The sequence below is a fragment of the Macaca mulatta genome, chromosome 20, assembly GCF_049350105.2.
Source record: "Macaca mulatta isolate MMU2019108-1 chromosome 20, T2T-MMU8v2.0, whole genome shotgun sequence".
NCBI classification, from domain to species: domain Eukaryota; kingdom Metazoa; phylum Chordata; class Mammalia; order Primates; family Cercopithecidae; genus Macaca; species Macaca mulatta.
In genome coordinates this window covers 21,560,707-21,587,154 of record NC_133425.1, presented here as the reverse complement: position 1 = coordinate 21,587,154, position 26,448 = coordinate 21,560,707, and the positions used below count along the sequence as shown (strand labels likewise).

The following is a 26,448-nucleotide window of genomic DNA, read 5'->3' as shown; positions in this document are numbered from 1 at the left end:
TACTCTTTAAGTGGGTTCCTTTTCTCTCTGTCTTCCCTTGTTAGTTAAAATAGTATGCAATTTTAAAAATTATATATATAGTTTTTATGGCTGGGCTCAGTGGCTCAAGCCTGTAATCCCAGCACTTTGGGAGGCTGAGGCAGGAGGATCACTTGAGGTTAGGGGTTCGAGATCAGCCTGGCCAACATGGTGAAACTCCGTCTCTACTAGAAATACAAAGATTAGCCAGGTGTGGTGGTGTGTGCCTGTAGACCCAGCTACTTGGGAGGCTGAGGTAGAAGAATTGCTTGAACCTGGGAGGAGGAGGCTGCAGTGAACTGAGATCAAGCCACTGCACTCCAGTCTGGGAAACAGAGTGAGACTCCATCTCAAAACAAAAACAAAAACACAAACAAAAACAAACTATATATATAGTTTTTAAATTAAAAATGCTAGATATGTACTATAATTACATATAATATACAATTTTAAAACTATATTAACATTTTAAAACTATATATACTATATATAATTTTAAAACTATACATAAATTTGAAGAAAGTTCAAATCTTCAAAACCTCTCTGATCTTCATTGTATTTAATTCCAAACTATACAGTTTTAAAAATTGCATACGATTTATATATATATATACACACACACATAATTAAATGTATATGTATAATTTTTATTTATTAAAACAGAGATGGGGGTCTCACTATGTTGCCCAGGCTGGTCTCAAACTCCTGGATGCAAATGATCCTCTGTCTCGGCCTCCCGAGGTGCTGGGATTACAGGTGTGAGCCACTGCACCCGGCCAAATTTATATATACAATTTTAATTTAAATTTAGAATTGGAATCCTAAATACTTGAAAAGGTGGGGCTTGCTGGAGTCAGGCTGAGGACTGAGACTAAGGCATGGCTGGAGTCCTTCCTTTCCTCTTCTGCCTGTTTTGTCTTGGAAGCCAAATGGGCCAATGGGCTGAATTACTTTATCCTGGTTGATCAAGCAGTGTGTTTTGGGGTCACTTATCACCTTTGCCCCAGTAGGACAGTCCTGTAACCATTTAATTATTCAATGCTTCAAACAAGATCATCCAAATCAGATAAACCGATGGCTATCCTAGGAGGCCGGGTGACCATGACGTCAATATCTGTCGTCTGGCAATGTCCAAAGCCCCAGCATAACGATGACATCCAAACACACACAACCAACCCTTGCCCCCAGGAGCCAGGAGACACGTACGCGATGAGGTTGAAGTAGTCCTTGTTGGATAACTGCTCCTCCAGCAGCAGCCGCAGGGAGTGCTGGATATGAATAATGTACATGGAATTGGTCGCAGAGATATCGAGCAGTACAACCACCCTAAAAGGAAACACGAGCTTTAAGAGGAGAACTGAATCTCTGAGATAATGTTAATTTTGTTCCATTTTACTATTTAAAGTTTTTTCCAGGGGAATTTTGCATGCCAAATTCATAGCTGGCCAAAATCTTCTCTGTGGTTTGAGGCCAACAGAGGTGGGCTTACAATGGTAGATTAATGGGGTCATGGAACCCCCCTTCTCTCCCAAGAGATGCTGTAATGGAATAAAGCCTCATGGTGGAGGTGGTTTAAGGGGTAGGGGCTTCATATAATGATTTTCATAGATTTACTTTAAAGAATTAGCATTCAATATTTTTATAGGTCAGAATATGAATATACATACATACATACATATATATATATATATATATATTTTTTTTTAGATGGTCTCTCTCTGTTGCCCAGGCTGGAGTGCAGTGGTGTGATCATGGCTCACTGAAGCCTCAACCTCCTGGGCTCAAGAGATACTCCTGCCTCAGTTTCTCAAGTTGCTGGGACCACAGGCACACATCACCATTCCTAGCTAAATTTTTTTTTTTTTTTTTTGTGGAGACCAGGTCTGCCCATGTTGCTCAGGCTGTTTTTGAACTCCTGGCCTCAAGTGATCCTCCTGCCTTGGCCTCTCAAAGTACTGGAAATACAGGAATGAGCCACTACACCCGCCATAGGTTGGGGTCTTTGTAGGGAAAGCAAAAACCAGGTGAGCAAGTAACATGAGGAATTAGGTATATCTGGGCCTCTTGGAAAATATTTTTATCTTTTTCTTTGCTCTCTGTTTTAAGATCTCTAGCCTCATTCGTTCTTTCTCTCATTTTACAACTTCAAACTTATATTCCTACCTCCTGCCCCATTCTCATTTTGAGACAGCTATGAATAGCAAAAGAAAATCCATGTGATTTACAGTCAGAAGACCTTGGTTCAAGTTCCACTTCATACCAGCTGTGTGGCCTTAGGCAAGTCACAAAACCTCTCTGATCTTTGTTTAAGTAGTTTAACTATAAACTACTTGTAAGACTCATCATAGGGTTGCTTCAAGAACAAAATTACATAATAGATGTATAGTGGCCAGGTGTGGTGACTCATGCCTGCAATCCCAACATGTTGGGAGGCTGGGGCAGAAGAAACTCTTGAGGCCAAGAGTTTGAGACCAGCCTGGGCAACATAGCGAGACCCTGTCTCTAATAATAATAATAATAATAATAATAATAATAGATGTATAGTATTATAAAATATAATAATTTATAAATGTTAATTCATCAAACAAGGTATGGAATCATAATAATGGCCATGATAGATAACTATTGTTTCTCCCAACTCAGCATCCATTACCTCATCTGGCAACAGCATCCTGATTTTCCTTTGGGAAACACCTCTGCCTCTATCAGTCAATTTGAGTTGAGTGAAACTGAGCCCACTGCAAGCTTCAGGGATAGGCATTTGACCCTGGCCAATCAGAACATCACACCTCTGGCTGGGTGGGAGGATCCATTCATCCATGACCCATTTGCTCTGGCCAGGGAGGAGGTGTGATTTTTTTTTTTTTTTTTTTTTGAGACACAGGGACTCGCTCTGTTGCCCAGGCTGGAGTACGGTGGCACAATCATAGCCCACTGCAGCCTTGAACCCCTGGGCTCAAGCGACCCTCCTGCCCCTGCCTCAGCCTCCCAAGTAGCTGGGACTAAAGGTGTACAACACCATGCCCAGCTAATTATTTTATTTTTTGTAGAGACAGGGTCTCACTATGTTGCCCAGTCTGGTCTCAAACTTTTGGCCTCAAGCGATCCTCCTACTTTGGCCTCCCAAAGTGCTGGGATTGCAAAAATGCTCAGTGACACAACGATGATATTATTGACATCAATGATGGTGGTGGTGACTTTTTCCTCCCCTGGGGGTTCTGCTGAGAGATTCCCAATCCCTAATCTAAGTGATGGCTTCTGATGATACCAACAGGGAATTCATGAGTCAGATAAACGTCATGTCACACATCAGACCCACGAAGGATAAGAACCCTGCTTAGGAAAGGTACCTTTTTTCACAGACAGTGCCCCAAATTCTTCTGCTGGCCAGGGAGAGCCACTCGATTCGCCTCTCGTACATCCGCATAGCTCTGTTGAGCTGTTTCTGCAGAGGTGTGGGCCACAGTGAGCGGCTGCTCAAAGGCTGAGCAACCAAGGGGCCTGAGGGGAAGTAGGTGTACCCAGGTGGGCTTCAGGGAATGGTGTGTCAAGTCCCTGGGAATCCAGGCAGTATAATCATTCCACTAAATCATGGACAAATTCGCCACAAGACCAGGAACGGAAGAGCCACACGGTATTTCATTGCATCAAATGGGGGAGGAAGGAGATCTTTCCCCAGAGGATTAGAGGCTTTTTTTTTTTCTTTTCTTTTTTTTTGAGGCATTGAGGTCCCTGCTTGGGGAGGAGGTGGCCAAAGCTCCAGGGGGCCTGTAGGTGGAGCACACAGTCCCTCTTTACAAGAGGGAGTTTAGTCAATGGCTTGGTGACTCCATAGCCCAGGGAACCTTCCTCCCATCTCCGCCTCCTGCACCCCATTTTCTGACTGATTGAACCCATCACTGACCTGGTACTCATAGAGGAAGGGTGGGTCCACATGAATGTTCTTCACTGTCCCATCGTGCCATTCAAATTGTATCATTGCCTTCTGTTCTCAGGCATGGGCAGGAGGGTGAGCAGGTGAACAGAAGTACATGTAGTTTAATTTGGGCACTGGTTCTCCAAATCAGGTGCAGGAGAGGGAAGTGGGCTCTGAACACATTCGAGGTTGGATTGAACTCCCTCCCAGAACTCCACCACACACACCCCGCAATGCCACCACCACCAGGTCCATTGCCTTGTCTGGAACTGGAAGTAGAGAGCCTTAGAGAGAGTGGTCCCCTGAATGGACCATGCCTGACAGCAAGCCTCTCAGGCTGTCTTCCTGAGGCTTTTCTGAACATCAGAGTCATGAAGATATGGTTGGAGGGTTTTAGTAAAAGAGAGCACAGTTGGAGACCTTAAAATATACTGGCCATAGCTTCTTAGGTTTGGAAACCTAGACAGGCCTTCACAGATGCTTTGAAAATCCAATTTGTTCATCTTGTTTTTTCATCCTCCACCAAGTCAACATATCCATCTCTCTCTCACTCCATCCATCTAGTCATTCATCCATGCACTGCTAGACCTACATGTCCCTTACTCCTCTCTCTTCCTGTGTTCCATCTTTCTGCTATCTTTCTATTCAACTATTATTCCTTCCTTTCATTTCTCCATCCTTTCACTCCTACATCCTTCCATCCTTACTTTAATTTCTATTTTCATTCTTTCATTTGTCCTTTATTCCATTTTGTCATCCATCCTTCCATTTTCCATTTTCCCCTTCCACCTGTTCAGATTTCCATCCATTCACCCATCCATTTACCCATCCATGCATCCATGCATCCATCCATCCATCCATCCATCCATCCATCCATCCATCCATCCACTCATCTATTTATCCATCCATCCATCCATCCATCCATCCATCCATCCATTCATCCATCCACCCACCCACCCATCTATCCATCCACCTATCCATTCGTCCATTCATCCATCCATCCATCCTTCCATCCATCCATCCATCCATCCATCCATCCATCTACGTTTCCATTCATTCATCATTCTTTTCCTTCTTCTGGCCAACCTTCCTTCCAACTACCTTCTCAGCCATCCAGTAAACATTCATTGATTTCCTACTCATACTAAACATGGGGGATAGAGAGTTAGAGAAGAGTGTTCCCTCTTTATACTTCATACTTGATGGGGATTTAAATATGTAAAAATTCATGCATTAACCCTTTATGGGAGCAATAGCAGAAGTCTGCATTAGGTACAGCAAGGACATAAAGACAGCAAGTCTGTCCTGTCTGAGTTGGGAGGAGAAAACCTTCATGGAGGAGGTGACCGTGGTACCTGATTTATCCCTCTTGCCCCATCTCCCGAGTTCAATTTTTCAGATCTTTGAAAACCAACAGCTACAGTGGATTTGATGTGCATTCTAGGGTCCTGGGTGGGAAGCCTGAATCCCTGGTGATTCTTATTGCCAGAACATTTAAGAAGGTGGGAAAAGCCACCAGGGAGCTCTCCTGCAGAGGACTGGAGAAAATGATGAATCTGAATTACCTCATGGATAGTCGATGATACTGTTTTCTGGAGAATAGGTACAAATTCCTCCACAGGAGAGAATGCGTTGGGTGCCAGGACCTGATACAGACTTAATTTCTTGGCTGAAAAAATAAATTCTGAGGTTGTAAGCACTGCCTGGGATGCTCCAAAGGGTTCAAGCCTTTTATTTTTTTGAGACTGGGTTTTGCTCTGTCACTCAGGCTGGAATGCAGTGGCACAATCGTAACTCACTGTATCCTCAAACTCCTGGACTCAAGGTATCCTCCTGCCTCAGCCTACCTGAGTATCTGGGACTATAGGTGTATGCCACCACGCCCAGATAATTTTATTTTTTATAGAGATGGGGTCTTGCTATGTTGCCTAGGTTGGTCTCAAATCCCTGGTCTCAACTAATCATTCCTTCTTGGCCTCCCAAAGTGCTGGGATTGCAGATGTGAGCCACTGTGCCCGGCCGGATTCAAGCCTTTTAGTCAGTCACCTGTTTCCTGGGTTCTGCCCTCTTTGGAGATTTACCTTTCAGACCATTGACCTTAAGCCACTCTGCAGAAGTCTTGTCCAAGTTTGGAAACTCAATGGTGAGAGGAGCGTCATGCTTTGGGGGTTTAGGCAAGAGGCTTATGAGTAGCCCATTTGCAATCTCTGTGGAAATCTAAATTAAATGAGAAAGCCCTCATTACATAATCATATTTTAGAGCTGAAAAATCCTCAGTCTTCACCCTCCACCCAGTCAACGCAAGTGGAGCATCTTAAACACTCCATAGTAGATTAAAGGTAGTTTTGCCTTTCCCTTCCGTCATCCCCTCCCCTTCTCTGGAGATTTCTGGAATTTCCAGGGGAAGAGGGAGGAGTACCCAGCAACTCGCTTGCTCTCACAGTGGCCTATGCTCCCGGCTCCCTCCCTAACCTTACCGGGAAGATCAGCACCACGGACTCCAAAATGACAGGTCACCCCTCCATGCTTTGGAGAACTAAAAACTCCTGCAGCAAATCACTTAGTGAGCCCTGACATGGCCACCCTGTGGCCACATTTACAAAGTAAAGAACCGAGGCTCTGAGAGGTTAAATTACATAGTGAATGTAGAAGTAAAACATAGAACAGCAAGTCCCAAACTTCAGAGATTTGAGCACTGCCTTCATGAATTTTGCTATATCTGAGTACTACTGTATTATTATATTTTAAGAATCAACATGTAACATTAAAGCTTTTTAGTTATTAATTTTCTTTAAGTTTAAAAATTCAATCCCTTTCACAATTTTAGAAAGAAGATCTATGACGACCATAATGAGCTAGTTTGAAATAGATACCATTTAAAAAATATATTAATCCATGCACCACATAAAATCATCTTGCAAACTACAAGTAGTACATGCACTTCATTTTTGGAAACTCTTGGCAAGGTTTTGGGCCTTAGACCTGGGTTCAATCCAAACTCAATCTATTTCTATCTCTGCAATCTTAGGCAAGTTATGTAACCTCTTAGCTTCGGTTTCCTCATCTATAAAAAGTAATAATATACTTAACTCAGACTGTTGTTAAGATAAAACATTTAAATAATTGAACATTGTGCCTATCTTATAACGAGCATTTAATAAATGAGAACTGCTATAATTCTTTTTTTTTTTTTTTTTTTGAGATGGAGTCTTGTTCTGTCACCCACGCTGGATTGCAGTGGCACTATCTGGGCTCAATGCAACCTCTGCCTCCTAGGTTCAAGTGATTCTCCTGAGTCAGCTTCCCACATAGCTGGGATTACGGGTGCCTGCCACCACGCCTCACTAAGTTTTGTATTTTTAGTAGAGACAGTGTTTCACCATGTTGGCCAGGCTGGTCTTGAACTCCTGACCTCGAGCGATCCACCTGCTGCAGCCTCACAAAGTGCTGGGATTACAGGTGTGAGCCATCACACCTGGCCAAGAACTATTATAATTCTAATACTAATTGTTGCTATTGTATTTATACATTTTTAAAATTCTTTTTTGAGACAGGGTCTCGCTCCGTTGCCCAGGCTGGAGTGCAGTGGTGCTATTATGGCTCACTGCAGCCTCGACCTCCCAAGTTCAATCATCCTCCCACCTCAGCCTCCTGAGTAGCTGGGACTACAGGCATATGACATCGTGCCTGGCTAATTTTTTAATTTTTTGTAGAGACGGTGTTTTGCCATGTTGCACAGGCTGGTCTTGAATGCCTGGACTCAGGTGATCCTCTGGCCTTGGCCTCCCAAAGCACTGGGATTTCAGGTGTGAGCCGTGGCTGAGGTGAGAATGACTCTCTTCAAGACAGCCTATTCTGGGTGGTTGAGGTTTTCATGATTCTCCAGACTGGGGGTAAGGGAGGGGAGTGACAAGACAGAGGGGGTGGCAGGAGCCTGCTGATCTTTCTCTGAGATAAATTTTACAGTTAGTAAATCCACCAGGATCTTTCTGGCACCATGGTGGGCCCACCCAGCCCACCCAACTCAGAGCTCTGGGGTGCAATGAAGGGTGGGCCTTGCCTTGTTTCGATTTTAGGAAGTGACGGGCACCGGCAGCTGTGCCGTCTATCAACAGGTGAGAAAGGGGAACAAGGCCAGCTGAGTGCTGCTGGGAGAAGGCCCCAGAATTGGCACTCACACCACCTACCTCCTCCATGGTGCAGGTGAGCGCCTCACAGGGGCTGCTGTGCCTCAGGGCTTGCATGTGGCTGAGGAGGCTCTGGGCCTTCTGAATTTCTGCCAGGAGCTCATCCATATCCCGGCTGGTGTAGAGCTGAAGGTGGCAAGAGCAATCAGCCAGCCAGAATCACTAGGCTACCTGCAGAGGCCAACCCAGGAAGGGGCAAGCAGCCAGGCCAATGCCCAGGCAGAGGGGCAGACTCTCTCCACTAGGCCTTATAAACTGCTACCCATGTGCCAGGAAGAGCCTGCAGACATGCTGTGCTCCATTTGTGCAACTGACCTGCTGTGTTTTAAAACAATTGAAGAGTTTTCTAACTGTAAAAGTATAAAGAAACACTTTACATGCACTAGGATGGCTATAATAATAATAATTATTTATTTATTTTATTATTATTTTTAGAGAAAGGGTCTTTTTCTGTCACTCAGGCTGGAGTGCGGTGGTGCAATCATTGGTTACTGCAGCCTCGAACTCCTGGGCTCAAGTGATCCTCCTGTGTCAGCCTCCTGAGTAGCTGTGACTACAACCATATGCTACCACGCCAGGTGAATTTTTAAATTTTTTGTAGAGATGGGCTGTCACTATATTGCCTAGGGTAGTCTCAAACTCCTGGCCTCAAATGATCCTCCTGTCTTGGCCTTCCAAAGCACTAGGATTACAGACATGAGCCACCATGCCTGGTCAAGTCACAGGTTTTAAGATAAAATATTCCTTAAACCAGTCAGTTTCAGTCATTTACTTTACCTTTCTAACCTCTGTAGTGTGAGTCACCTACAGAGAGAGTCCAGATGATGAGGTATCAAGATAGGGTGCTGCCTGAGTTTGGCTCCCTGCTATGACAAGCAGGGACCTTGTGACCTTTGAATTCACTTGTGAGATGCAAACACTCATTTACTCATGGTTATTAACGGTAGGCAAGACACAGCCTGGGAGCGACCAGATGATTGCATTCTTAATCTTCCAAATGGATCTACACACATGTTTGCTAATCGTTGCCTCCCTTGTGAACACAGGGTGGCTGATGTCTAGTTATTAACTGGGACAAGGACAGTAATGGATGGATCGGTACAGAATGGATTGCTCATTTTGCTCTGCAGTGGGTCCCCTGCAGTAGCAGGAGTTGATCTAGGAGAGAAAATCAAGGCAATTCAGACTCAGTGCTTTGCGGGGAGCAGAGCTAGGCTGGGGCCTATATTAACGGCAACTGGAGAGTGATTGAGGATTCTGCAGGCAGGGTTTTAAAAGGCCTCTGGGCTCCCAGGCATGCAATCAATGCATCATACAGGCTGACCAAAGCATCTCCTGTGACTTCAGGTTGTCCCTGTTCTTCCCACATATTCATTCTAACCCGATTTTACCTGTGTAACCTCATTGAATACAGGTGGGGACAGGGAGAAAAGGAGAAACAAGTGTATAGTATGGTCCTGGCCCAGACCTCCTGGGTACAACCTTGGAGGCAGACAAGGAGAGAAGAAGAGGGGCCACGTGTTGCCAGAAGGGCTTACCTCCATCTTTGGGCTGTAGCAGTGGTAGTAGCCCCTAACAGCTTCTGCAAGGTTCTTCAGGACAGCCTGCAGGGATGAGGCCAGGGTCAGCCCTCACTAGGGCAACACCAATACTCCAGTAAGCCTTCTCCTTGACTGAACCTCCCAATTAACCGAAGCTTCCCATTTTACCAAAGGGAGAACCAGGCACAAGGACAGGGGCATTCTCATCCACACTCGGGGGCCTGTCCAAGCATGAGGCCTCAAAGGCCAGCCCAACTGACTACCACCAAAGCCAAGGGACATCTCACAGAATCTCGGGCACTCACAGGGGGCATCTGATCATCGCAGCTGTAGGTGATGAAGTGGATGATGAGGTCTCTTCCCATGGTGGACTGCTGGATGTAGTCGGACAGGATTTCAGAAGGCTGATCTGGGCTGGGGACAAGGCAGAAAAGTGGACACCCCAGGTCAGATCACTTTGAGAACATTTCAGAGCACAATGGTAATTCCCAAGGAACATCTACCCACTCTTAACTGGCCACCTGTGTCCCAGGTCACCTATGCGGGATGCAGGGCTAGGTGGACTGCAGGCCTGGCTGCCCTGCCTCCTCTGCAGATGGGTGGCCTGTGACTGCAGTCCTTCCCTCATGTGTGTGTGTGAAGAGTCATGGTTGATGATCTTTTCTTTCTTTCCTTCTTTCTTTTCTTTCTCTCTCTTCCTTCTTTCCTTCCTTTTCTTTCTTTTCTTTTCCTTCTTTCTTCTTTTTCTTTCTTTTTTTCTTTTCATTTCTTTCTTTTTCTCTTTCTCTTCCTTCTTTCCTTCCTTCCTTTTTTTCTCTTCCTTATTTCCTTCCTTTCTCTTTTCTTTCTTTCATTCTGTTTCTTTGCCTTTCTCTCTTTCCTTTCTTTTTCTCTCTTTCTTTCTCTCTTTTTCTTTTTCTCTCTCTTTCTGCCTGTGACTGCGATCTTTCCCTCATGTATGTGTGAAGAGCCATGATTGATGATTTTTTCTCTCTTTCTTTCCTTCCTTCCTTCTCTCTCTTTCTCCCTCCCTCTCTCCCTCTCTCTCCCTCCCTTTCCCTCCCTTTCCTTCCTTCCTCTTCCTTCCCCTCCCTCCCTCCCTTCCTCCTTCCTTCCTTCTTTCCTCCTTCCCTCCCTTCCTCCCTTCCTCCCTTCCCTCCCCTCCCCCTTCCCTCCCCTTCCCTTCCCTTCCCTGGGTCTCACTCTGCTACCCAGGTTACAGTGCAGTGGAACAATCATAGCTTACTGCAGCCTTAAACTCCTGGGCTCAAGCAATCCTCCTGCCTCAGCCTCCCAAGTAGCTGGGACTACAGGTGCACACAACCATGACCAGCTAATTTTTATCTTTTTTTAAGAGATAGGTTCTCACTGTGTTGCCCAGACTGGTCACAAACTCCTGGCTTCAAGCAGTCCTCCTGTCTTGGCCTCCCAAAGTGCTGGGATTATAGGCATGAGCCACTGTGACCGGCCAATCTTTTCTCAAACAGTGGTTTGGTTCTTCAGTTCCTTTCGTGTAGTATGTCAACTGCTTAGGAAAGAAGACCTACCAGCTTCTCATGATGACCACCAGGGAATCCAGCCCCTTGAGAGTGAAGATCTTCTTCAGAGCTTGTAGCAGGTTGCTGCCTCCATCAGGCTGCAGTGTCTTTACCCAGAGCTTAAGTTCCTGGAGGCTGGGGGGAGACAACAACGGCAACCTAATTATAAGACTGTTTGTATTTAATTTCATTTTAATTTCTTTTTAGAGATAAGGTCTGGCTATGTCACCCAGGCTGAAGTGCAGTGGTGCAATCATAACTCACTGTAACCTCGAACTCCTGGGCCCAGGCGATCCTCCTGCCTCAGCCTCCCAAGTAGCTGGGACTGCAGGTGTGTGGCATCCTGCCCGGCTAATTTTTATATTTTATGTAGAGGGCTGGGCATAGTGGCTCATGCTTGTAATCTCAGCACTTTTGGGGGCCAAGGTGGGTGGATCACTTGAGGTCAGGAATTCAAGACCAGCCTGGCCAACATGGTGAATCCCATCTCTACTAAAAATACAAAAAAAATTAGCCAGCTGTGGTGGCACATGCCTGTAATCCCAGCTACTTGGGAGGGTGAGCAGGAGAACTGCTTGAACTCCAGAGGTGGAAGGTTGCAGTGAACTGAGATTGTGCCACTCTCACTGCGCTCCAGCCTGGGCAACAGAGTGAGACTCTATCTCAAAAAAAAAAAATTATGGAGAGATGGGGGTCTCACTGTGTTGCCCAGGCTGGTCTTGAACTCTTGGCCTCAAGAGGTCCCCCTCCCTAGCTTCCCAAACAGCTGGGATTATAGGTGTGAGACCCTACACCTGGCCTGTAGTATTAGGTACCAGGCCCAGGACAAATATTAGCTCATTTAAACCTAATGATAACTTGTTGAGGCAGTACCTTTATTCCCATTTTGCAGATGAGGAAACTGAGTTAGGACTTGCCCAAGGTGATAATGCAAGCAACTTTTAAAACTGAGATTTCAAACCAGGTCTGACTCTAAGATCTGAGCTTTTAGAAATTGTGCTATGTGAGGGCCTGGGGCTGAGTTCCTTCTTCCCCATGGCTACTCTCTTGGGAGCCAGCCCTCAACAGGAGGCATGGAGTTAATTCCGCGACCCTAAGAAGGCTCTAAGAGAAAGCATTATGGCTGTGTGGCTTATGTCCCACGTGGGTTGGGGTATACACCACTGGTGAGAAGAAAAATAACTTGATTCTTTCTTGGCTAAAATTTTGCACAACACTAGTGAAAGAGGTCTGTTCTTTCTACTTCAAAAAATCAAAAATCTGAAAGAGAAAATCTCAGTGTGGTGCTAATAAGTTCATCTTTCATGATCATAACTGTCAAGTCTCCTTTTTGAACAGCAAGAACAAGTCCCAGGTCTAGCGCCTTCTCTAGCCAATAGATTTAAGCTGGAATTTAAAACCATTGTTTTTCTCTCATTGTATTTATTTATATGGCTGCTTTTTTTTTTTCTCCAAAGCCATTAAAGAAAGATATATGGTTGCTTTCTAACTATAGAAATATAATTACATGATTATAGAAGTATAACCATGCAAGTGATACGAACTTCTCAGTTATGGTATTGATAGAAAGTTTCCTTCAGGCCAGGAGCAGTGACTTATGCCTGCAATCCCAGCACTCTGGGAGGCTGAGGAGGGAGGACCACTTGAGGCCAGGAGTTCAAAACCAGTCTGATCAACATAGCCAGACCCCATCTCTACAAAAAAGGAAAAATTTAAAAAATTAGTTGGGCACACCCTTGTTGTCCTAGCTACTGGGGAGGCTGAGGCTGGATGATCATTTGAGCTCAGGAGATAAGATGGCAGTAAGCTATGATTGTACCACTGCACTCCAGACGTGACAGAGCAAGACCTTGTCTCAAAACAAAACGAAACAAAACAAAAAAAAAACAAGTTTCTTTCAATAAAAAATAAATAGAATTGAAGTAAAGAAAAATCAACAATACTACACATGGTAGGCCGGGCACAGTGGCTCACGCCTGTAATCCCAGAATTTTGGGAGGCCAAGGAGGGCGGATCACTTGAGGTCAGAGTCCGAGACCAGCCTGGCCAACATGGTGAAACCTCGTTGCTACCAAAAATACAAAAAAAAAAAAAAATTAGCAGGGCATGGTGGAGCACACCTGTAATCTCAGCTATTTGGGAGGCTGAGGCAGGATAGTTGCTTGAACCCAGGAAACGGATGTTGTGGTGAGCCAAGATCGCACCACTGCATTCCAGCCTGGGTGACAGAGTGAGACTCCATCTCAAAAATAAAATAAAATAAAATAAAATAAAATAAAATAAAACAAAACAAAACAAAACAAAACAAAACAATAGTACACATGGTAAAGATATGACATAGGGATATGACAAGAGAATTCTAGGAGTTCCTGAAGATGCAGAACTTTTGGCTGCCATCCATTAACAACCCAGGGGTCACTGCTCCACCTGAAGTGGAAATCAGAGTACAAAATGCTCGCCTTCACCAAAATGCTCTCGTTCATTGAGTACCTGGCACTAGCCCGGTACTTTGTTTTCATTTCATCTCCATAACAGTCCTGTGAAGAGTGGGTAGGATTGGCCTTGTTTTGCAAATGAGAGAGTTAAGGGACTTGTCAAGAACACGCAGTGACTGTTGGGGTTGGGATTCAAAGCCAGAGGGCCAGAAGTGGGCAATTCTCTATCTAGAAGGGCTCTTCTTTACAGCTAGTGCTGGCGAGGGGGCCTCCCTCCTAGAAATCTAAGCACATGCTTTTTTTTTTAACTTTTAAATTTTTTTTGGAGACAGGGTCTCTCTCTGTCACCCAGGCTGGAGTACCATAGCTCACTGCAGCCTCGACCTCCCTCCCAGTCTCAATCAAACCTCCCACCTCAGCCTCCCGAGTAGTTGGGACTATAGGCACATGCCATCACACCCGGCTAATTTTTAAATTTTTTGTAGAGATGGGGTCTCACTGGGTTGCTCAGACTGGTCTCAAACTCCTGAGCTCAAGCGATCCTCCCACCTTGGCCTCCCAAAGTGCTGGGATTACAGGCATGAGCAACTGGCCCTGGCCAAAGCACGTGCATTTTTCTGGGATCTGGAATCCAATCCTGGCTTTGCCGCATTGGGCATCTTCCCTAAGCTGAGTCTGCATTTTCTCATCTGCAAAATGAGGATAATAATCCTATTCCATGGGGTGGCTATATATACTAAATACAATCATCCATGCAAAGTACCTAGTATGGCAACCAACACATGGTGGGTGACTGAGGACATTCCTTTCATGGAAAAGAAATTTCTACTCACCGGATAAATAGAAATTCTTACATACCTCCCTTCTATCCCTCAAAAAAAACCCCAGGCTAGAAACCCCCAACTAAAGGACATCCATGCAGTAGAGTACTATGTAGCCATTAAAACAAATGAGGTAGATTTGTATGCATTGACAGAGAAAGAGATTCAAGACCAGCTAGAAAGCCAAAGCACAGAGCAGTGTTATATAGGTCCTGTTTATGTCAAAATAAGAAGGTAAACACATAGATGCATGTGTGTGCAAATATTATTTGTGGAAGTGATATAAGGAACTATTTTGGGCCAGGCACAGTGTCTCACATCCGTAGTCCCAGCACTTTGGGAGGCCAAGACTGGAAGAGCACTTGAGGCCAGGAGGTCAGGACCAGCCTGGACGACATCGCAAGATCCCATCTTTACAAAAATAAACAAAATGGCTGGGTGTGGTGGCTCATGCCTGTAATCCCAACACTTTGGGAGGTCAAGGTGACAGATCACTTGAGATCAGGAGTTCGAGACCAGCCTGGCCAACATGGTGAAACCCTGTCTCTGCCAAAAAATGCAAAAGTTAGCTGGGCATGGTAGCGCATGCCTGTAGTCCCAGCTACTTGGGAGGCTGAGGCACGAGAATCACTTGAACCCATGGGGTGGAGGTTGCAGTGAGCCAAGATTATACCACTGTACTCCAGCCTAGGCAACAGAGACCCTGTCTAAATAAACAAATAAAAAGGTAGCAGGGTGTGGTGGCACATGCCTGTAGTCCCAACTACTCAGGAGGCTGAGGTGAGAGGATTGCTTAAGCCCAGGAGGTCAAAGCTGCAATGAGCTATGATTGTGCCACTGCACTCCAGGTTGGGAGACACAATGAGATCCTGTCTTTAAAAAAAAAAAAAAAAGAGGGGGACTCATTTGATATTATTTATCATCCTTTCATACTGTTGGAATTTTTAAAAACATGTATGTCTTATTTTCACAATAATAAAACTATCTTTGCTAGTTTGGGGGTAAAAACGGGTCTTGTGGTCACCTTATCTGTCAGTTTATGAACTGCTGCATGGCCATCTTTCCAAAAATTGTTTCTGCTTTTGTGAGTTGTCTCTTTGTACTCACTTATCTAGTAGTGTCCTGGGGTTTGCAGTTGAATTATTCAATAAAGACTCTGCTGGTTAGGGAGGAAAATGAAAAAGTCAATATCACCGTCAGGCAGGAAAGCCACTCACACAGAGGCGCTGACTTCCATGGGGTCCGGCCAGAGGGACCTGGCGTTGGTGCCAAAGGACAGGACAAATAGCTTCTCCTTGTGGCTCAGCTGCTCATCGATGAGGCTCTGTTGGACAAAAGGACGTCACTGGCTCCCATAGCCAGGGGAATGTGGAGCCTGGCTTTGCCTCTCTCGCCTTAGCCGGCCCCTCTGGGCTGGGTCTGAGCTGTGCTGAAATATGGTTGCTTGAGGCTGGACTTAGCAGCCAGCCCCAAGCCAACATTTGCTTCCCACCTGCCGGGCCTCCTGTGGGTGGGATGAGCATCTGGGCTGCCATCTCAGTGTGCTATGGTTGGCCCCTTGGCACTTACCTGTGGCACCTGGAGAGGGAGGACAGAGGTCGGGGCAGTGGTTTCTCTCTAAGGCATGTGAGCTGGAGATGGAGCTGGTGAGTATCCATAACTTCTCCCTCTTCTTCCTGGCCAGCTAGAAATTCCACCTGTATGCCACCCCATGAGCTCTGCCCTGGCTAATAGTAGACCACTCCACCTGAGGGATCTTTGGAAACTCTGTCCTGAGGACTTGTCATGAAGGGGGAGATTGCTCTGCAACCTGTCCCCTGACATCCACTGAGACCAGGAACAGGGAACAAGTCTGGAGGACAGCCCCACACTGAGCCTCATAAAGGCTCTGCAGGACCTGTACAAAATACAACGGGCTGTTGCTGCCATGGTACCCATAAGAAAATAGCCTGTCCACACCACATCAGGCTGCAGAGGCTTTTCTCCAGGCCAGACTTCTCACTGCACACTTATGAGAAGACTTCTCACAGAGCACTTCACTTGTACAAGCTCCTTTTACCCTTATGGCAACCCTAGGTAGTCACTGTTATCATCCCCATTTTACAGAGGAGGTAAGTAAGACACAGAGAGATTAGTTAACGCAGTCACATGGCCTGGAATTGGTGGAGGTGGCTGGGATTTGACTCCAGCCATCTGACTCTAGTTCTTAGCTTCTCCACTATGGATGTGAGTTGGGGATGGAGCAATGGGCAACACCAGCCTGTTCACTGCTCTCAAGCTAGAGCTGGTGAGTATCCAATGGGAACCATAACTCCAAAGAAACCAGAATAGCTCCTCCATCCAGAAAGGGCCAGAAGCCCTGTGCTGTGCTATGCTATGCAGGAGTCTTCACATCCTCTTTCCAGGGAAACATGGGAGCTCTTGAGTCAAAGTCTAGTTGGCAGGTACTGTCGTGGTGAGAATACTGGAAGTTCACACTACAACCGAAAATGACTCTGTGGTTGGGTTTTGTAGAATTCAACATAGTTCTCTAACCGTAGGTGCTAATTAAGTGTGAACTGTTCTTTATAAGACACCCTATCTTGCATTTGCTATCAACAGGCTAGTCAGCAAGCTCAGGAAGGAAAGGCTGGGGGTGGTGGGTGGTTCCAGGTGTTTCAGTGCGCCAGACAGACTTACCATGAGGTCCTTTTGGAACTCCTCTTTCTGAGGGCCACTGCTGACGGCTGACACATCTATGAGGATGCTGACTCTGGCCCCTTTGATGAGGCCAAATGCCTAAAACCAAAGAGGGCATTTGGAAACAGCCAGTACAAGTCTGTGCGTCTCCTACACTGAGCTGCTCTGTGCGATGCAGTGATGTGAACACTTCCCTCATCCCTAACAAGCAGCAGCAGACAGAAACCCCATTTTACAAGGGAAAAGCAAAACCCAATATCATGACTTCAACTCTGGGCATGACTGCTCTTATTTTGTGGCAGCCTCTTCTTTGTAAGTTTTTTCCCCTTATATTTCTTGTCTAATCTTATGAAGTAATACATGGTCATTGTAGAAAATCTGGAGACTGTAGAAAAGCACCCTTTGTTTGAAGATATAAAATTTGATGGCTATTTATATTAGCTTATCTGATTTAATTTCTCTATATCCTTATTTATTTTTTGCCTACTCTACCAATCAAAGGCAGATGTGTTAGGTTCACCAGCTGCAATGGTATCTCTGTGAGTTTCTAATTATGTTTCTTGTTTCTTCTTTTTGAGATGGGGTCTTGCTATATTTTCGAGGTTGGTCTCGAACTCCTGGGCTCAAGCAACCATGTGCCACCACATCCAAGTTTCTAATTATGTTTCTAAATGGTATTATTACTCTACAGTTATTACTCCTTGACTTATGATGGGGCCACGTCCTGATAAACCCATCACAAGTGGAAAAATCATAAGTCGAACCATTCTAAGTCAAGGACTGTCTGTATTACTTGTCGATGCTGTTTGATTCTGCACATAAATGTTCATCTTGTTAAAGCTGCATTGTGGATTGGAACTTTCATTCATATGAAACTGATAGTTCTCTAGGGACAGTAGGTTCCATTTGGTGTTTTTCCTTAAATCCTACTTTATTGGATATCTAATTTTCCTGTTGAATTCACTCTTCTGCTCTCAGAGAGTATTTTATATCTTCTCTTACACCTGCAGCACTCCCTTTCTGTACTCTCCCAGCAAGTGATTTTGCCTCCAATTTTGCTGAGAAAACAGAAACAAATTGGAGAGAATTAAAAAAAATCTTTCCATGCAGAGTCTACTGACCTACCAGCCCATAGCCCTACACACTTCACCTTTTTCCAGTTAAAATGCATCTAAGGCCAACCAGCAACGGTCTAGGCTAACCTTTGACTTGCATCACTGGATCTTCTCTTGCTAAATAGGAACTGTGCTTCTGTGTCATCCCTTCTCCTGGATCATCCATTCCTATTGATTGTACAACTTCCATCATCATACGAACAGGTTATAATATTGCCCATCTTAAAAAAGATATAGACCTCTCAGGATGCCACCTCTCCCTCCTGCTGCTGTTTCATTTTTCGGCTCTCCATCTTAGCCACACATCCTTACCTCCCGGGGACCCATTCAAGTTAGGTTCTCACCTTCCTATTCCTCTGAAACCACATGTGTCAAGGTGATCAATGACCTTTGTCTTGCCAAGCCCAAGGGTTAAATCCAAATTCTCAACTTTCTCGAACTCTGAGTAGCATATAGCACAGTTTGACTGTGTCAAGAGTTTAACAAGTTAAAACACTTTGTACATGTGTCTTCCAGGACACCACATTTTCCCACTTTCCCCTCTATTCACTGCCCAGATTTTCTTAATTTCCTTTCCTAGAGAGTCCCTCCTCCTTGTTCCAAAGTCACAATACTTGCGTGCCCTAGGAACTTGCTTCTGAGGGTGTGGGTCATGGGCCGACAGCATCACCATCCCTCAACTTGTTAGAAATGCAGTCTCAGGTCCCACTCCAGGCTTACCTAATTAGAGTCTTTATTTTAACAAGGGCTTCCAGGTGCGCAGTGGCACAATCATAGCTCACTGCAGCCAGGAACTCCTGGGCTCAAGTGATCCTCCTGCCTCAATCTCCTAAGTAAGCTGAGACTATAGGTGTGCGCCACCACACCTGGCTATTTGGTTTTTTAATTTTTTTGTAGAGATAGGGTCTTACTGCATTGCCCAGGCTGGTCTTGAACTCCCGGCCTCAAGTGACCCTCCAGCCTCGGCCTCCCAAAGTGCTGAGATTGCAGCCACGAGCCATCACGCCTGGCCACTCTCTTCTTTATCTACCCCAGGGTTTGCCAGCTTTGGCACTACTGATATTTGGCACTATTGACATTTGGGCTGGATAATTATCTTTTGTAGGGAGCTGTCCTGTGCATTACAGGATGGTGAGCAGCATCCCTGGCTGCTGATAAACTAGATGTAGGTAACAACCCCTCTCCTCCAGCCATGACAATCAAAAATGTCTCCAGACATTGCCAAATGTTCCTGTGGGGCAAAATCTCCCCTGGTGGAGAACTACTGTTCTTTGATCACCTCCTCAGTGATCTGAGTGTCATGCCTTTGAATACCATCCAAACGCTAATAATTATCTGAGGTCCATCTTCAGATTTCTCTTGGAACTTCAGACCTGTGCACCCAACATCCTGCTCCGCTTCTCTGTCTGGAAGTCTACTAAGTCCCTCAGGCTTCACATGTCCAAAACAAGACCTCTTGGTTTTCCTTCTCAAGTCTGTTTCTCCCTCAGCCTTCCCCATCTCAGTAAATGCCATTCAACACTGGCCCAGGTGCTCTGGCCCCAAACCTATCTAATCCATCGGCAAGTTCTGCTGGTCCTACCTTCCAGCTGTGCGTTGAATCTACCATATATCATTCTGTCGACCCTAGAGCTTGAGTCTAAGCCTCCATCGTTCTCACCCAGTGCAGTTGTCCTGTTTCCACTTTTACCCCCTGTATAGTCAAGTTATGCAGCAGCCAGTGTGATTCTTTTGAAACTTGTCAGATCAGGTCACTCCCCGGCTTTATTAAAGCCTTTATCTTTGGAATCAGGCCCTCCTGGACTTCAACCTGCTCATCTAACCTTGTCTCCTTTCTCCACGTAGCTCACTCTGTGCTTGCTGCACTGGCCCATGTGCTGCTTCTGGAACATACCAAGCTCATTCCTGCCTCAAGACTTTTGGACTTGCTGTCTCCTCTGCTTGGAACATTCTCCCCAAAATATTGGCAGGGCTCACCTCTGCACTTTCTTTAGGGGCCTTTTCAAATATCTCCTCTTTAGAGTAAGTATTCTCAACCATTCCATTTATTTATTTTTTATTTTATTTTTGAGAGGGAGTCTCACTCTGTCTCCCAGGCTGGAGTGCAGTGGCATGATTTCAGCTCACTGCAACTCTGCCTCCTGGGTTCAAGCAATTCTCTTGCTTTAGCCTCCCGAGTAGCTGGGATTACAGGCGCCCATCACCATGCCTGGTTAATTTTTGTGGTTTTAGTAGAGATGGGGTTTCAGCATTTTGGCCAGGCTGGTCTCAAACTACTGACCTCAAGTGATCTGCCTGCCTTGGCCTCCCAAAGTGCTGGGATTACAGGTGTGCATCGCCATGTCTGGCCTCAACCATTCCATTTAAATAGGCCTTCTGTTCCACTCTCGGTTCCCTTACTCAGCTTTGTTTCTTTTTACAGCACGTAAGCTCCATGAAGACAGGACCTTAGTATTAGTCATGGGTTTTTTCCCCCCAGTGAACCATTCCTTTAGCAAGTACTGGTCATGTTGGTAGTCTCAATCCTAGAACAGTGTCTGTTATACAATGACTCAATATGTGTTTGTTGAATTCATGACCCAAATATGGCACAAGGCTTTCTAGGGTATTGCCAGTCTGGAGGCAAGAAGTTGAAATCTAGAGCCAGTTCTATTTCTTTTAAATTAAAAACAAGCTGCCATGAGGACTTTACAGCTTTTGGAATTGAAAACATTCATTTCCTAAACCTAGCCATTGAAGTTCTAGACATTTATTCCATAGAAATAACTGGACAAGTATGTTAGAGGCAACTGGAGCCGGGTAATACCAGATAGTCTCATTTTTCAAGAGAAGTCTGATAGCAGACATGAAAGTGAAATATCAGGATTTTAAAAATCTTGGCAACTAATTTGAAAAATATTTAAAACTAGGGAGCCTGGAACAGCATGGCTGTGGGCCAGATTTGGCCTGCATGCCACTAGTTTATAACTTCTCCTTTTATCCTCTGCAGACACAGATCCAGAGAAGCGAGGCCACTTTCTAGGGCCTTAGTAAGAGAGCAGAACAGGAATGGTGACCAGCGATTATTTGGCCATCATATCAGGCTGCCTGCCTCAACACCCAGGGAGCCGGTGAGCTGATTCACAGGTGATCGCTTCCCTGGGCTCTTCCATGGTTTCTCTGTAGCTCTGTCAGAAAGGGGTGGCAGGAAGAAGGGGCTATCGATCCCCGTCAACTTTGACAAAGGTGACAGGATGGGGTGATAGGGGTGGGTCGGTAAGAGCAGCATGTGCTACGTGGATGCCTATGGAGTATGGGAGGATTTCATTCCTCTGGGGTCTCTCTGCCTGTTACCATGGGCAACCAGAGGGGTCCAGCTATAGCCGCAGACAAGCATCTGCTTACTCAACTTGTCCAAGCGAGTGAAGGAGGTTCTGGATCTGAGGTGTAGACCACACCCTGGAATTGGCGGGACAGACAGGCTTAGCACTATGTTGTTACCCACTGTCCTGGGTAGAGGTGGGGATTGGGAGTAGGGAGCATGACTTTTAGCATCTGCTTTTCCCAGGGTTTAAAGCAAGAGTTGAAGATTGTGCCTAAGGGTGGAAGCAAACGGGAAGCCAGAAAAGTGCCAGTTGATGGCAATTAAGCTAAAACAAATAAGAAAGCAAATCAAAGGTTAATTTGCCCATGATCACTCATTTACCCTTGGGTTCTGAGAAAAACATTTAATTAAATTTTTTTTTTTTTTTTTTTTTAAAAGACAGGTCTTGCTCTGTCATCCAGGCTGGAGTGCAGTGGCCCAATCATAGCTCACTGCAGCCTTGAGCCTCCTGGGCTCAAGAAATCCTCCTGCCTCAGCCTCTCAAGTAGCTGGGACTACAGGTGTGCACCACTACGCCTAGCTCTTAATCAAACTTTTGCGGTTTGTTTGTTTGTTTGTTTTTGAGATGGAGTCTCACTGTGTCGCCCAGGCTAGAGTGCAATGGCGTGATCTCGGCTCACTGCAACCTCCACCTCCTGAGTTCAAGCAATTTTCCTGCCTCAGCCTCCAGCACAGCTGGGATTACAGGCATGCATGACCACGCCTGGCTAATTTTTTGTATTTTTAGCAGAGACAAGGTTTCACCACGTTGGCCAGGCTGGTCTTGAACTCCCGACCTCAGGTTATCCACCTACCTAGGCCTCCCAATGTGTGGAGATTACAGGCATAAGCCACTACGCCCAGCCCTTAATCAAACTTTTAAGAAAAGTGATATCCAGATGATCAGCCTTAGTCTTCTAAATCTCATTGTGGGTCTGAAGTTAAATGCCTAGTGCACATCTGCATTCTCACCTGCCTAGCACCCGTTCCCCCTTCTGGTAACAGTGCTCTGGCCTTCCACATGCAACCATCTGTCTCCCTTTCTCAGTCCATGAGGGCTGGGGGGGCTAACCCCCAGTCTCTTTCCCCTTCCCCCATGTCTTTTTTTTTTTTTTTTTTTTTTGCCCCAGAAGTGAGCACTAGTTCCAGGCCTAGTCAGATAGTATATTTCATCTCCTTGGCTATGTTGATTGGTGTAAATTGGTCAATGGGAGTCAATCCCAGGATTTGGAAATTGTGCAGGGAACAGGAAGTGAGGTTCCTTTCTACTGGAGCTGCTGATCACCACCTTCCTACGCCGGAAGAGAGATGTCCCGAGAATAAAACCAACTCAGAGGAAAGCAGAGCCCACAGGCCTAGAGGTGACATCATCTGAGCACCTGGATCCAGCTGTGGCTTGGGTTTTCATTTATGTAGGTTAGTAAATGCCTTTTTTAGCTTAAGCCAATTTACATTAGAGGTCTATCATTTGCAACTGAAAGGGTTCTAACAAATACAGATGGAATGAGTGAAAGGGGGCAAAGAATTAAACCTACGCCCGTTACCTTCTTGCTGTTTTCTGTTAGCCACTGAATTCTCTCTTGATAGACTTCAATAGTGCTGTCAAGACATCAGAAAGACTCATCACCCAAGGTCAGTATCCTCACTGAGCAACAACAGCCACTTACATACACAAAACGCAGGTATGAATTTTTTTTTTTTTAATGTGCATAGGGTCTTGGAAGAAGGTGGTGAACATTTTAAGTGCACTGTAGTGCACGCCTGTAGTCCTGGCTACTCAGGAGGCTGACTTGATCACTTGAGGCCAGGAGTTCAAGACCAGCTTGAACAACCTAGTGAAACCCTGTCTCTACAAAAAATACAAAAATTTGCTGGATATGGTGGTGCATGCCTGTAGTCCCAGCTACTCAGGAGGCTGAGGTGGGAGGATCACTTGAGCCCAGGAGTTCAAGGCTTCATGGAGTTATGATTGTTCCACTGCACTCAAGCCTGAGCAAAATCAAGCAAAGACAAAACTGAAGATACTTGGTTTGCCAGGGCACTAGGTATAAGGGGATTGCAAAAGGGATCGAGTTTATAGGTGCCGCTCTACTGGTAACACAGCGCACAGGATAAATGACAATGGTTTGGTGGATCAAGCAGTGGAATCAGGCCCTCCCGGACTTCAACTTGCTCATCTAACCTCGTCTCCTTTCTCCACAAAGCTCACTCTGTGCTCATTCTGCCCGGTGTGGACAGGTCTGTGGAGGATGGGGGAGGGTGTTCTTATGAGAAAGTTGGAAGACCACCCTTGCACTTGCTCGAATCTGTGGCTTCTCAGAAGAAATTGTTCCTAGTCTCCTGGAAACTGATCATAAAGGCACAACAGAGGCAGTTAAGCAATCATTTCCACTGGATTGATTAACAAAAAACCTAGTTTCTGAAAAGTAGCTGGGGGACCTTTTGGAAGTTGCCTTATTGCATGCCTGGCTGGAGACTAGCATATATCATGTACACAAGGTAAGGACTCAGTCACTTGAATTTAATTGACTTGTCCTCACTGGGGGCAGGTGAGATTTAGGGGCCTAGAGAGGGACAAAAGAGGTCTTTGGAAATGAGATCATGGGGTAGTGGGTAGTAGATAGAGTCATAAGTGATACATGAGTTATGAATAGAGCTAAGAGGATGAGCTTTATTTTTATCTTCTTCTTATTTTTATTTGAGACAGGGTCTCATTCTGTTGCCCAGGCTGGGGTGCAGTGGTACAATCATGGCTCACCGCAGCTTCAACCTTCCTTGGCTCAGGTGATCCTCTCACATCAGCCTTTAAGTAGCTGGAACTATAGATGCACACCATCACAACTGGCTAATTTTTATATTTTCTGTAGAGTTGGGGTTTCATCATTTTTCCCAGGCTGGTCTCGAACCCCTGAACTCAAGCGATCCTCCCGCCTCAACCTTCCAACGTGTTGCGATTACAGGCATGAGCCACTGTGCCCAGTTGAAGATGAACTTTATAATAAAACATGTTTGTGTTCAAGATCTAGCTTTGCCATCTACTAGCTGTGTGACCTTGGACAGGTGTGGTAACCTTTCTGAGCCCCAGTTTCACCATCTCCAACATGAAGGTAACAACAGGATTTGTTACCTTCAATTTGCTAAAAGTCAATTTACTGAAAGCCAATCCTCTGAAAACCAATTTGCCAAATGACCAATTAGCTAAATAGACTTGAACATTCCTTAAAATGCTGGATTCACAATTAAAACTGATAAACCAAAATATTGCAGAATTCTTTAAAACCTGTTTCAGCTTCCAACCTAATAAAAGTTACTATAAATTCTACAGTTCAATGGTTTTGAGAAATTTGAGCAATTGGTCATTCCATGAATGGCCATTCAGCAATCAACTTCTGGTTAACTGGCTTGAGAGTAATGGTTTTATAAGGGGAAACCCCTTTCTCTTGCTTCTCATTCTCTCTTTGCTGGCTGCCTTGTAAGATGTCCCTTTGCTCTTCCTTCATCTTCTGCCATGAATCATGTGGAACTGTGGGTCCATTAAACCTCTTTCTTCTTAAATTGCCCAGTCTCAGGTATGTCTTTATCAGCAGCATGAAAATGGACTAATACACATGTGCTATCAAAATCTGGTTTAGGAGTGGGGATGCATGCACGTTTTTGCCATATATTTGCAAAGGTATGAACGCAATCAATTTGACATTGAAAGTCATTACTCTTAACCATTAAACACCAGATGAAGCTGTGTCATCCAAGGGATTATGGATTTCATTTTATATTTTTTTAGAGATAGGGTCTTATTCTGTTGCCCAGGCTGGAGTGCAGTGGTATGATCATAGCTCACTGCAACCTCGAACTTCTGGGCTCAAGTGATCCTCCCAACTTCGTCTCTCAAAGCGCTAGGATTATAGGCATGGCCCACCATGCCTGGCCCTAGACTATGGATTTGAAAAGGCTGAGAGACATTGATCTGGTCCAACCTTTCTATTTGAGAAAAGAGGAAATTGGGGCTAGAAGTGGGAAGAGACCTGCCCATCTCCCTGGGTGGTAGACTGTTTTTTTTTTTTTTTTTTTTTTTTTTTTGAGACAGGGTCCCACTCTATTGCCCAAGGTCTCACAGATATTGCTGTTTGAACAAAGTTACTTCCAGGCTACCAAAATGACATAATTCTTTTTTTCTTTCTTTCTTTTTTTTTTTTTTTTGAGACAGAGTTATGCTTTTGTTGCCCAGGCTGGAGTGCAATGGCGTGATCTCAGCTCACTGCAACCTCCACCTCTCGAGTTCAAGCGATTCTCCTGCCTCAGCCTACCGAATAGCTGGGATTACAGGCATGCGCCACCAGGACTGGCTAATTTAAAAAATATATATTTTTAGTAGAGACAGGATTTCACCACGTTGGCCAGTCTGGCTTCAAACTCTTGACCTCAAGTGATCCACCTGCCTCGCCCTTCCAAAGTACTGGGATTAGAGGCATGAGCCACCATGCCCAGACTGAAATGACATAATTCTTGAGCTCCGTGGTGTTGGGAGGATGCTAAGAAACATACTTACTCAGAAAGCTTTGACTCAAAGTGGCGGATGATCTGGGTGGAGAAACGTATTTTCTGCACAACATTGGTGTCCTCCTCCCTGAAGAAGCAAAGCCTTATGAGGGGTCTCTCAGGCCCAGGGGGCTGCATGTGTTGCTGCAGCTGTGGGGGTTGTGGGGAACAGCTTCAGACTTACAGCACTTCTGTGCCCTGGCTTATCAGGTCAGCCAAGGTAAGCTTCTGACACTTTAAACTGTGAGCCGAAAGCCAGTCTTCAGAGTCCTCCCAATCTGAAGACTGGGTCTCGCTCGCCTGCAGCCTCTGCAAGACA

General features: G+C 45.3%; 1 protein-coding gene across 1 annotated transcript in view; it reads right to left on the bottom strand.

The window, feature by feature from the left end:
- VWA3A (von Willebrand factor A domain containing 3A) overlaps window positions 1-26,448 on the bottom strand; it is a 62,458-nt gene that overhangs the window by 28,383 nt on the left and 7,627 nt on the right. The window contains 14 exon segments of the mRNA XM_015125775.3: window positions 1,225-1,344; window positions 3,369-3,463; window positions 3,923-4,003; window positions 5,500-5,603; window positions 6,016-6,151; window positions 8,122-8,247; window positions 9,660-9,725; window positions 9,968-10,076; window positions 11,210-11,335; window positions 15,674-15,780; window positions 17,136-17,234; window positions 23,138-23,192; window positions 26,140-26,217; window positions 26,314-26,438. Coding sequence (XP_014981261.2) covers window positions 1,225-1,344; window positions 3,369-3,463; window positions 3,923-4,003; window positions 5,500-5,603; window positions 6,016-6,151; window positions 8,122-8,247; window positions 9,660-9,725; window positions 9,968-10,076; window positions 11,210-11,335; window positions 15,674-15,780; window positions 17,136-17,234; window positions 23,138-23,192; window positions 26,140-26,217; window positions 26,314-26,438 — 1,427 coding nt within the window.